At 37.9% G+C, this 13086-nt stretch overlaps 1 protein-coding gene across 2 annotated transcripts in view; it reads left to right on the top strand.

Moving 5' to 3' along the window:
- GHR (growth hormone receptor) overlaps positions 1-8732 on the top strand; it is a 117384-nt gene extending 108652 nt beyond the window's left edge. For both annotated transcript variants that reach the window (XM_059492190.1, XM_059492189.1), the window contains 4 exons: positions 1331-1502; positions 2788-2878; positions 5608-5677; positions 5915-8732. In XM_059492190.1, coding sequence (XP_059348173.1) covers positions 1331-1502; positions 2788-2878; positions 5608-5677; positions 5915-6877 — 1296 coding nt within the window. In that variant the 3' untranslated portion in view covers positions 6878-8732. The remainder of the gene's footprint in view (positions 1-1330; positions 1503-2787; positions 2879-5607; positions 5678-5914) is intronic.
- The last annotated feature ends 4354 nt before the right edge of the window (positions 8733-13086 follow it).

Raw genomic sequence — 13086 nt, 5'->3', positions numbered from 1 at the left:
CTTTTACTTGAATTAATCTATGACAAATGCTGTTTGTTCATCCTTTCACTTCTTGCTGAACTTTCCCCACTCCATACATCCTGCTCCATCCAGGAGTCTTTCATAAAGGCTCTGATTTATTCTTCTTGGCTTTTTCCAAGTAAGACCATTATTTGGGATGCATGTAAACTTATCCGTAAAACTTCAGTGAATTATTTCTTTGTGGCTTAATACCATGAAATAGGTATATATGAAATATCCTTCCCAATGATTTCCAAATGGATATTCTACACATATTAAAAACATTGGTGATGTACAGCTATGGTTCTCCACAATGCTCAACTCCTAGGAGAGAAGAGCAGTCTGTCTCCTCCAAAATCTGACTGGTTGGTTGTAAGAACATTGGAGTCAGGAGTCACCAGGGATCAGACAACTCCAGAGATCATACCTACCAACAAATATTGTCTCAAGTTGAGGTTATGCAGCTATAGAGATTATGAGACTGTGTTGTTGAAGCTTCCTTCAAATTCCCAAAGGCAGCTGTTGTCCAGATATTTTAAGTTCTAGCCATGATGCTTTTTTTCTGGTATCATATTTGATTCTAAAGTAAAAGTAGAATATAATATCTGCCACTTTGATTTCTATTTTGAGTGCATTTTCCTTATTTTGTATACTTTTGTAGGGTTATTGGAATGAAAATGCATATAGAGGTATAATAGAAAAAGGCAGAAATTTTACTTATTACGACCTCCAGTGTGATTTCCTAAACATTTTCATATTCAGCAGTATCTAAGTAATGTTTCAGCTAATATAGAAGTTTCAAAGACCACAATCTGATGCCAGCTGCCACACAGTCTCCATTATCACATTTTGTATATAGCTGGATATTTTGATTGTTCACCAAATAAAAACATTTATAGCATGCAAAATGTTTCGTTATAACCATTAAACCCATAGTGGAGATTGCAGTAATTTAGAACTCCTGTGTTATTTTAACAGCATTTTTGGCATTCTGTAATCAGTAATGTTGTGTTATAACAGTAAAAAGTATTTACAACCTGAAAGATCAGTGAAAGATGTTCACACCACCTACTTATGGTATGTAACTGGGGGAAGCTGCCTTTCTTCACTGACTGTATCTTCAGAGCTTGGATTGTCTGCTTCTGGTCCCCTGAATCACAGAAATGCCTGATGACTACTAAGTTGACAGTAAATGGTGTGAATGTTCTCTGAACTGTTCTTGTGCTATCCTTAAAATGCTCAGTAGCAAAAATGCCTTCAGAAATAAGCAACATTGTAAAATTTCCAGTACAACTCAAACAAATAAATCACAGTTCTTCTGTCTTTACAGTTAAAACCCAGGCTCTCAACAATGGTTCCACTGTACTCTCTGAAGACAGCGAGAGATTATGAGATACGAATCCGATCAAGACAACGAACTTCTGAAAAATTTGGGGAGTTCAGTGAAATCCTCTATGTATCATTTTCTCAAATAGGCATTGGATGTGATCATTGTACAGAAGGTAAATAAGAGTTTTAAAGCTTTCTGTCCAGTGTTCCTTGGCCCAAAAAAATAAGAGTGACATTTCTGTAGGAAATTTTAAATTATAAAAAAATTAGAAAAATCTAAGACTAAAGCTAGAAAAAATTTCTCTATGCTTTGTAGTTTACAATGTAATATTAAGAATAAGGGAATTGCTAGTATTTAAGAGATAAAACATTGCATTTATCAGCATTGTTCGTAATTTCTACTAAATTGCTTATTTCAATAATTTCTAAATTCTTTGTAGCCACCTGCAAAGGTAAATAAAAGGGACTTTTTTTCAGTTGATTCAGTTGGTCCACAAAATAATTAATGTTCGACCTTTAGAAAGAGAAGTGGTATGTTTTTTGACACCACCATACCTTAGTTTTTGTGAGAGAAAAATAGTTTGCTTGTGATTTTATGTGCTATTAGTAATGTTCTTTCAGCGTGAATGAACAAGTATTAGCATGGTCTGTGGCATTATATGCCCTCAGGACTACTTGATACCATGTTCCAAGCATGTTCCTCGTGGCTCGTTTTGCTATAGACATTATCTTTATTAAGATATTGTTTAGATTTATGAAATCAGTCTGGTTTAGCAAGGAGTCCCAGTGGTCTCATAAATGCATGGAAACTGCTGAGAACAAAAGCTGCCATGGATTAGGAATGATACTTCCCAATTCAGTGCCGTGACTGAGGCTCTCCCAAACCACATCCTGCTCACTCAGTCCCTCTTCCCCTTTCTGCTCCAGTGGGAAGGAGTTGAAACTGATAACACAAAAAGTGAAGATCACAGGTCAAGATACAAGCAGTTTACTGGAAACAGCAATGAGATAAGAAAACAAACAGTAAAAGCATAATAATATACCACAATACCACAATATTAATATAATATTAATACCACAATATTAATAGCAAAAGTATACAAAAGAGAGTGTGGTTCACACCCTCTGAGTGAGAGATGCTCACTGCAGAGACAACAAGCAATGTCAGACAATGCCACCACATTTTTCAACCAGAAGTTACACCCTTCTTCTTGGAAGGCAGTGAGTCCCTTCGTCCGCCCCTGGCTGTGACATGAGGTGGTATCCAGGAACATCCAAGTGCTGGCCAGAACTAGGACAAAAGCACATTTTTATTTCTGCTGAACATAGAACTTTTACATTTGAGTAACAGACATTTTCATCAGTTTTTACCATTTTGGAATCCTCAAGTGGTGGAAGACAAGGCTAAAGTTAAAGATGTGACATTCCTGCTTATATGTTCATGTTTTGTTCTTTCAGAAGTTGAGTTTCCATGGTTCTTAGTTGTTGTCTTTGGAGTGTGTGGGCTGGCTGTAACAGTGATCTCAATCATGCTGTCTAAACAACCAAGGTAGAGACTTTTTATTTGTTGGATTTTATGTACCTGTAGCTTAAAAAAAAAAAGGAAAAAATAAGATCTTTCGATTATTTCAAATATGGGGGACAAGGAACCATTTTGAGCATTTCTGTCTATTCTTGTAAATTACATATAACTGAGATTAGTATGTATGGGGCCTTCAGCATGGGGAATCTGATTATCTTGATCTTCCTCTCACTGCAGTACATTTTATTCTGCAGAATTGACATGATTGATTTACTTACGCTTTGAACTCCTTTTTTTAGTTCACTCAAATTTTGAACATATTATTTTTTATTCACATGCGGTTCAAAAATTTAATACAAACCTATGTCTATATATTTGATTTTGTTCTTAGACCATTCCACTAAACTCTACTTCTGGAAACCAAGGGAAAGAGATTGATTCATAGGGCAATATTTGGTCTCTGTGGATAAAGTGCAGTTTCTGTAGATAACAGGAATAAAATGAAACTAAGCACAGAATCGCATTGTTTGTAAAAATTATGAAATGGTGTCATATACAAAAATGAAAGAATGAAACATAAATAAAAATAACAGGTGTTAAAATTAATGAATCTTCTAATATGTGTTTTCAGGGGTAGGTTTTGGCAGAATTCAACTTGGATGTCATATCAGTACTGTTGTACACTATGGAGCAACACCATGGTCAAGACCCAGTGCACACATGGGTGTTGTCAGTGGTCTTGTGTATGTACTTTGAAAATGAACACTGAATAGTTTTGCACATACCAAAAAATGGTGAAATTTCATTTCACATTCTGAAATTACAACAATTTGGTGCATTTGGAGCAGATCTAAAAAAAAAAAATTTTCATTAGGCAGTAATTTTTTATTTAGGCAAGCTCTGTGCTTTGACAGAGTTTAATTTCAGGAAACCATTCCCTGCAATAGCATCCCAATCCCAGATTTAAGAGCAAGGCTCCTGATACAATTTATGACAAAAGCTTGATGTGTCAGAATGGAGCAATGTGCATGTAGCACCAGGAGCTAAGGTCAGCACACTGAACAACAGGTGGCTCAGACTGAGAAATTTTCTCAGTGAGAAAATCCTCAAGTCTGAAGCATATCTCTAATCAGATTTTATAAATATCTTCCACGCTAATCATGAATGCTGGAAGAAGCTTTTCTCCACTGAGGATCTCATGTGGAAAGTTTTTCTGGACTGCAGGTATACACCCTTTCCTTCAAGCATTGCCATTTAGTGGTGAAATGGCAATATTTTCTGCAGAGAAGCAGCCTGCATAGGTTTTCCATAATGCAAAATATCCATGCTTGGTTACCTTCTGATTCTGAAAGATGCCAATTAATATTTTCCTCAGTTATGATCTCACAGGCTCTGAGCAAGTCTCTGTAGGACAGATGCCATAGGTTTAGGTCATTCGAGTTGAGAGACGAAAGCTTGAATTATGCTAGGCTAAGAAAGGAGCAGAGCACAGTTCTCCCTCCCAAATGTCTTCTCCAGGCAGTGAGTGGTAAAATTCTTTGTCTGTTTCATTAGAAGCAATGCCCAGTCCTGTCACAATAATTGATTTGTGGATTCAGCTGTAAAGCACAAGTCCGAACTCTGAGAACCCAACCAGTTTACACTGCCTCTCCAGAGATTAGATGGAAAATTACTGTATTTCTAGCTCTCACTAAGCTTTCTGGGCAGAACACTGAGGATCTGCTCAAAACCAGAAACATCTGAGGAATTTGGACATGCCATGGTTAAGCCAAAGGTGCCTAGATTTCTCCCTAGGCACTCTTTAAGACATCTGCTACCCTCTCTGGACCTCACCAACGTCCCTAAAAAGGCAGCAAAACTAATACCTGAATTTGTATTAACCACTTTCCACACCTTACTTTCTAAAACAGGCAATTAACCCAGTATAAAGAGAATTTTGAATTTTTCTTTTGTTCATCTGTTTGTAAAAGAAGCAGAGAGGTAACATGGAGGAGACAGGCGTGAACAGCTACTGTTGTATTAAGGGAAAATAAGAACTGGGGAGTGGTTTGGTTTGGAGGGGGTTTTTGTCCCCTAAAAATTAGGAATGCACTTTATGAAGGATTAGAATAGTATGTATTTCCACAGCCTGCAAATGCCCAAGAAGTTACTAGACCTTTCTCCAAAAGGGTAACCCCCTGCCTTAATTACAAATTATTTTATTATTTGTTGCACTAATAATTCAAGAAGCAGAAATGTCATAGCGATGGCAAAATGCTAGCCTAAATTTTTGCAGATGTTTATCAGTTTTATTTATTAGTTCTAAAGTAATTCACTCTTTCCACCAATTCCTATTTTCTGTTCCCCTATTTAAATTTATTGGGCATATGCAAGGCTGCTGTATCTCTGAAAAAAAAATTTGGAAAGGTCACATACTGAGGTTTGTATCAGGTTAAATTGAAAGTATGTATACAGGGAATATATTCACAGAGCTCTAGGAATTTGCTCTCTTTCTATACAGCATTGAATTGTCAAAGACCAGACTCCAAAATGGATTCCCACATAAATTTAAGTGATTTCCAAAAGGAAGCTTGCAGAGAACTTGTTTCTTAATTTGCAATGAGAGAAAATATTCTTTTCCCTAGGAGTATTTGAAATTTTATTTTCAAATATTTAAGTTTTCAAGTAATTAAATATAAATGCAATGTAAGCCTGTCTTCTTTCTAACTTCCTCAAAAAAGACCACTGTCAATTAAAAGCCTTTTTTTTTTTTTCAGGTTAAAAATGCTTATTTTTCCTCCTGTGCCAGTTCCAAAGATTAAAGGGATTGACCCAGATCTTTTGAAGGTAATATCGAACTCTAAAATCTACAGTGGGAATCTTTATAGTAGTAGAAGATGACAACTGTTGTCCCAAGCAGAAAAATTTTGTAGAAGAAAATTCTGACATTTGGGGAGTTGGGGAGTTGCCATAGAATTAGTTTGCATAAAATAATTTTGAATCCCTTTGCATAAGTCAACATTATAAAAAGGACAAGCATTTCTATTACTTTGTTTATAAAATTCTTTTTTATTTGCCTTGTAGAAAGGAAAGCTAGATGAAGTGAATTCCATCTTAGCCTGCCATGACAACTACAAGACACAGCTCTACATTGATGACTTGTGGGTTGAGTTTATTGAGTTGGACATCGAAGACCCTGATGAAAAGAACAGAGCCTCAGACACTGACAGGCTCCTGAGTGAAGATCATCTGAAATCTCACAGCTCCTTGGGAGCTAAGGATGATGATTCTGGACGGGCCAGTTGTTGTGAACCAGATATTCCAGAGACAGACTTCAGCGCAAGCGACACGTGTGATGCCACCTCTGATAGTGATCAGTTCAAAAAGGCTACTGAAAAAGAAGAGGATCTCTTGTGTCTTGACAGGCAAGATAATGATGAGTCACTTCCAAGCCTTGCCAACACAGACCTGCAACGCCAACATAGGAGTACTCAGTCTGAAAACAGCCACCTGTGGGCACCCTTTGGAGACAGCGTTGAGTCACCCCGTCCGTCAGTCCATACCCAGATAAGCAACCAGAATTCACTGGCAAGTACTGACTTTTACGCTCAAGTGAGTGATATTACTCCAGCAGGCAGGGTTGTACTTTCACCAGGGCAGAAATCCAAGCTGGGGAGAGCACAGCGTGAAGGCTGCACAGAACCAAGCTTCACCATGGACAACACCTATTTCTGTGAGGCAGATGTGAAAAAATGCATTGCTGTGACTTCTCACGAAGAGAATGAGCCAGGTGTTCAGGAACAAGGCTATAATGAAGATGGTTACTTCACCACAGAGAGCCTTACCACTACTGTTGCCAATTTTGGAGCTTCAACAGCAGCAGCCCCAAGTTCAGAGATGCCTGTGGCAGACTATACATCGATCCACATCGTTCAGTCTCCACAAGGCCTTGTGCTCAATGCCACCGCGCTGCCAGTGCCAGACAAGGAATTCAACACGTCTTGTGGCTATGTGAGCACAGACCAGCTGAATAAAATCATGCCATAGCTCTGTTTTTCACTAAGTGTGTGTAGTGTTTCACAGCAGAGAGTCAGTTTCGGGCTTATATGCTGAAACCAAAATGAAGTCTAAAAGTTTTTCGTGGTTCCTATAATTTTATCTGAAATGTTGCAGCGTAAAATATACATCAAAATATTCCTATTGTGTTCTGTAAATATTATCTATGAATTTGTCTTGAGGCTGTTTTGTCTTGTTCTTGTGGGTGTTGATTTTTGTGAAATTAAACATTGAAATTGCTGTTTAATTTACAGTAAATTGTGCATTTTAATAAAGCTAAAAATCAGGTGGTTAAAAGTGTAAGAATTTAAGAAAAAACTGCTGTTGGCAGAGATCTTTATATCAATAGTTGGGAACTGATCATATAGGTGAAAACACAAAAGTAGCTTGACTAAATAACACATCTATTTTGATTTCTATAAATTGGTAAAATATATTTTAATACTTTGGTTGTAAAACCATAAGTTTTTTCTATTACACCAAATATTGTTGTTCAATTATGGTGACCCATTTAAGTAATGTAATTGCTGCAGTCCTAAAAAGGAGTTTTCTGGTTTTTAAAATTTTGTTCACAGCTAAAATAAAAATAGGTTTTTACAGAGCCATTTTATACCTCCAAAGAAACCTATATAATTTTTTGGAATATTGTAGAAACTTAAAAGTAACTGATTCTATTACTTTCTTATGGGAACTGTTATAGAAATATACATGCAATTTAAAGTTCTATGTAAAATTTTTAAATATACAGCATACTTGGGCAAATTATTCTGTTCCTCATCAGAATCTAGTTAATGATAATAATAATACACTTTTTATAAACAAAATCTTGTTGAGCACAGTATTAAGCACTGTGCAACTAAATTTTCACTGAATATTTCTGAGAACACGTGAATAAGCTCTGATAACTTAGCAGCATAGTATCTTCATATTTGACCAACTTCTGAAGCCCTTCGTGAGCCAAAGGTATCATTTATTAGTCAGTGCCACATAAAGTCTTTATTTTAAAAAAATAAATTAAGGACTTCAGAAGTTAGCCAGCAGTTAATTTTTAAATATATAACAGGATTAAAATACTTCAGTGGAACAAGGGGATCAAGTGCAGTATTGTTCAAACATGGTTTTCGTTTTTGCAGCCTAACAGCATCTCCTCTGACCGTGTTAGGCACACTTTCAGAAGGAAAGGAGAGAAAACTGAAACTCAGTGGGGAAGCTCTCTTTGTTCTTGCACATGTTAAGAGCCTGACAGAGCTTTGCAATTAACTCTTATTGTTTCAGGAGTTACCTTCCTAAGCCATGGTTTCATCACAGCAGGGTTCTTTCTTAGAGGGCAAATAGGAACATTCATTTCTTTACTCTGACCTGAAGAGAAGTGTATGATGTGCAACAAATTCAGGTCTTGCTTATGATGTCTCCAACTGAACTCACTGATGCTCTTTTTGTGACCAAGTGCTACACAACTGGGCCCAACTACTGGGTGGGATTTTTAAGTTTAGCACGTACTTTATGGTAAATGTGCATTAGATATTCTGCTAATTTGCTGCTACAATTTTCTAACAGCTGCATTATTTAGTTTCATATAAAATTTCATAGATGGTAGACACTAATGCAAGTAATGCCTATGTGTGTGTTTGAAAGAAGTTTCTTACTCTGTTTCGATTGCCAAAAATAGTTAAATACCTCAGTCAAACTCAGAATGTCATTTTGGTACTTTACTGGTCACACAAGCCATGATATGCCGGTCAGAAGACGTGTCTTTCAGTTTCTATTTAACTTTCTCTATGTTAGTGTTTTGTTTGTTTTTCTCAAAGTTTAATAAATGTATTGTCTTTGATCTGTCTGGACACAATGTGGCTTTTTGCAGGTAATTTTTTTAAGGGAAAATAGATTTTATTAGGAGAAAACAAGTATTTCTCATAGAATAAAGCATAAAGCCACTTTCCTTAGAATAGAAACAATGCCTTATATAACCAGTGTTTTCACTAATGGATGTGTATGGAGACATAGGACATATTGCACCCAGAGCTGGCCAAGATGTGTTGCCAGTTTAGCTGACACATTTACATGCTGCTGGAACATCCTGTGATGGGCAGGCTAGTCCCCAGCCTGTACTGGTGCATGGGTTTATTCTTCCCCTACTGCAGGACCCTGCAAATTTGCCTTTGTGGAACTTCATTATGTTCCTCTCCACACAACTCTCCAGCCTGTCCAGGTCTCACACAGCACCTGGAGTATCAACCACTCCTCCCAGCCCTGCGCCATCCTCAAACTTGTCCCTTCATCCCATGTCCCTTCATCCAGGTCACTGATCAATAAGCTGAACAAGATGGACCCAGTACTGAGCCCTGGGGAACTCGGCTGACTGCAGGCTCCAACTGCACTCTGCAGTGCTGATCACAACCCTCTGAGCTCTGACAGTCAATTCTCAACCCACCTCATTGTCCACTCATCATCAGCCCATCCTTCCTGAGCTTCTTGTGAGGGCGTTACGGGAGATAGTGTTAAAAAGCCTTGCAGAAATCTAGGTAGACAACATCCACAGCTCCTCTCTCTTCTACCCAGCCAAGCATTACATATCAGAAGGTTTTTTTATTCCCTATGCTGCATGCATTGGTCTAGAAACTTTCCAGGGAGGTAGCTGGGCATGCAGGTCTCCCAAGAAGGGTACTGGTGAATTATCACAGCCACACACACCCACCTCCTTGAGGTGGCTGACCTTTTGGTTATTACCCTTAAAGGCAGCTAGGGAACATTTGTCACTGCTCTGGTTGGCCTAGTCTATGTCCTAACTTGATGGAATGGTGTGAGCATTGCCATTTTGGATCCCATCTCCTAAGTCCTTCACATTAAAACCCGTCTCAAACACGTTGGCCAGCCTGCATATAAATTGCCTGCCTGTGTTCCCTTTCTTGGAACGACACTTTGTTCATAGATTACCTGGCAGTGTTTAATCTGTCCTAGTATCTCTGTTCAGAAAACATGTTGGTTATCAAAAGCAAGGACTCAAGTTGCTCTGCTGCCTGTCTGTTGGTGTCAGCAAGAAGCTACCTTGGTTTGGAAAAGTTTGAGCCTCTTTTTATCCATCAAAGAAAATGTAAATTTCCAAGGCTTAGTGTTACAAGAAACTGAAAAAAGCTTCATCTATACTAGTTTCCATTAAGATAAGAAATAATTTTGTCAAACATAATGACTTGCACTATTACTCTTTACTACTTAGGGTGAAATATTTTTTCTGACTTATGATATGGGGAGTGAGATCAGCAGATTATGAGGGCTGTTCAGTCTGAATGAAAAATAACATTATAAAAGGTATATTTTCTATTTTAAAATGAAGTATTAAAGAAGAGTTGAGTGCTCTTTACACCTGCCATGATTTTTAAAACACTGCAATTTATAGATGGCAATCTCTATTGGGAACACTTTACTGTCATTTACAGTTTAGTATATTTAATTACATATGCATCAGCATAGTTGTATGAATGGGAAATAATTCTCTGGTTCAAAGAAAAACTTCAAACTATATGACATTTAGCCACAGGCAACTTTCTTTCCTTTGAGATTGGCTCAGGGGCCTATTACCAGACAAAAAATATGTGCCTGTTGCAGACTACCTCATCTGAGAGGAAAAGGGAGAAAAGGGAGAAAAGAGGCATCCTGGCCTGTATCAGGGACAGTGTGGCCAGCAGCACCAGGGAGGTGATTCTCCCCCTGTACTCGGCACTGGTGAGGCCACACCTTGAGTGCTGTGTCCAGTTCTGGCCCCTCAGTTTGGGAAGGGTGTTGAGATGTTCAAACCCATCTAAAGGAGGGCAATGAGGCTGGTGAGGAGCTTGGAACACAAACCCTGTGAGGAACGACTGAGGGAGCTTGGGGTGTTCAGCCTGGAGAAAAGGAGACTCAGGGGTGACCTTATCACCATCTACAGCTCCCTGAAAGGTGGCTGTAGTCAGGCGGGGTTGGTCTCTTTCTCCAGGGAGCAACTGACAGAACCAGAGGACACAGTCTTAAGCTGCATCAGGGGAAATACAGGTTGGATATTAGGAAAAAAATTTTCATGGAAAGAGGTGATAAAGTTCTGAAATGGCCTGCCCAGGGAGGTGCTGGAGCTACCATCCCTGAATGTGTTTAAAAAAAGACTGGATGTGGCACTCAGTGGCATGGTTTACTTGAGGTGTTGGGGCGTGGGCTGAACTAAATGTTCTTTAAGGTCTCTTCCAACCTAGACATTCTGTGAATTCTGTGGAAATGTTTGGAGCATGATATTATTTTATTACAGAAGAAATGCAAATTTGGGTGGTGGGACAAGAAGTAAACACTACAGAATCTTAGTTTTGCAATACAAATTTTTCAGTTTAACTCAGAATATCTATTTCACCAAGATGGTGGAATTGGTAAGAATTTAACCAGCTTTTATAATCAATTAACTTTGAGATGCAAGTGGATATGTTCTCTCTTGGAACTGACTCTGTCTAGATGTAATTTAGCAGTACAAATTCTTCTTTCTGACTAATCATTATTAATTGCTACACAATCAGTGCTTTAACTGCCATAGAAACCATGCCCTCAGGCCACAGAGAAGCAAGATGTAGTCCAAATCCATTTCTGTGATTAGTATACTACTTAAACACTCTGGCATAACTGTATTGAGCGAGTGCTTACTTATCTTCTCTAATCACGGCTATTAGAGTAGGTAACATGCAGAAGCAGAAGAGAAACTCTACCAGTGATGTCAGAGAAACAGGCACAGCAGAGAGGCTGCCAGGAGTCAGCATGATAAGCAGATGCAGTTATTAAAACCAATGCATCTAGTAAACTGGCACACTGTTTGACAGGTTTAATTTTTTATCATTACGGTATTTGGTATTTATTTTGCATAATACAAGCTTCTTTAATATATGAAAATTAGCTGACTAATGAAACATTAGCTTCCTGCAATCAGTCTGAGAAAGCAGATCATCCCACATCATGTGGTAATTTGTGAGAAAACATAGGTGAACTCCCCCTTGACACTGGAAGAAACAAAAGTCTGCAGAAGGCTTAGTGGGAGTAAAAGCAAAGTCAATGAGCTTATGCTTACAACTTTCTATAGCTTCCCATCACAATGCTACAAATTATGGTCCCACTACTGTCCTTGGTCTGCTTTTGAGCTCATACTGAAGGAAATTAAATCTGTTACATAACAGACACCTGAGACCTAGACATGCCAGGAAACTGATTTGTCTCTTTATTTTTTAGGAGAATTTTCAACAGATTTTTCTTTTTAATATGTATTTTTTCCCTTGAATACAAAACCTTACAATATTATACTAGAAAGACAAAGTATATAGAACAATACAGTATCGGTTAACTTCCTCATACTAAAACTTTTCAGATCTATTTCCTAGCAGCTGTGTAGCATGTACTGTGCTACAGTCTCAAGTTACAGAAGAAATACCAACCTTGCCCTTCTGCATTAAAAACTCCTTCAGGAACTAATTCTGTGAGCCAACTAAATGTACTTTCCTTGGAAGAGTAAGTCTCAGGCTTGGAAATTTACAAAAGACAAAATGACGTCTAGTGAAAACTGTGGTACCAAATAAGTTGGTCCAACCCTTCTTCAACAGACATCTGAGCACATCTGAGGTATAGTTGCGACCCAGAGATCATGATGAGCATCCTATCCTCCACCTGTGGCCTAGCTGTGTTGGGTTCCTTAAGCCAAGATTTTAACTATGTGGTGGAATTCCTTCTTTCTTGCAGCATATTTTTTGGCGGAATGAAAAAGATTTATTGGTGCCCTGAAATGTCATGAAAATTTTAAGTCACATTTTCTGAGTGAAACTACTGCTGGAACAATGTGTAACTCTCGACAAGCTCCTGTGTTAACTGCAATTAGATTTGTAAACCTACTGTGTTTGAAAATGCAAAATTTTATTTAGATAGGATTCATACACTTTATAGTCACAGTCAGATACCAAGAACAGACTAGCCAAAGAATGACCTATTTTAATAAAAACTCCATGTCTCCAAAAGACACGTGGTCTCTTGATTTTATAGTATAAATAACGGCAAAATCGTGTCACCTTCTTTTGAATGTGGTTAGTATTAGTTAGCTGATTTCTACCAATCACCAATCAATCAATTACAAAAACCTTCTGAATTTACTTTGTTGAGGAATGTATTAAATGACTATTTAGAAGCAAGATGCATGCTTTCAGCTTGGC

Source organism: Ammospiza nelsoni, chromosome Z (assembly GCF_027579445.1).
Source record: "Ammospiza nelsoni isolate bAmmNel1 chromosome Z, bAmmNel1.pri, whole genome shotgun sequence".
Taxonomy (NCBI): Eukaryota; Metazoa; Chordata; class Aves; order Passeriformes; family Passerellidae; genus Ammospiza; species Ammospiza nelsoni.
This window is presented reverse-complemented; position numbering and strand designations above follow the sequence as displayed.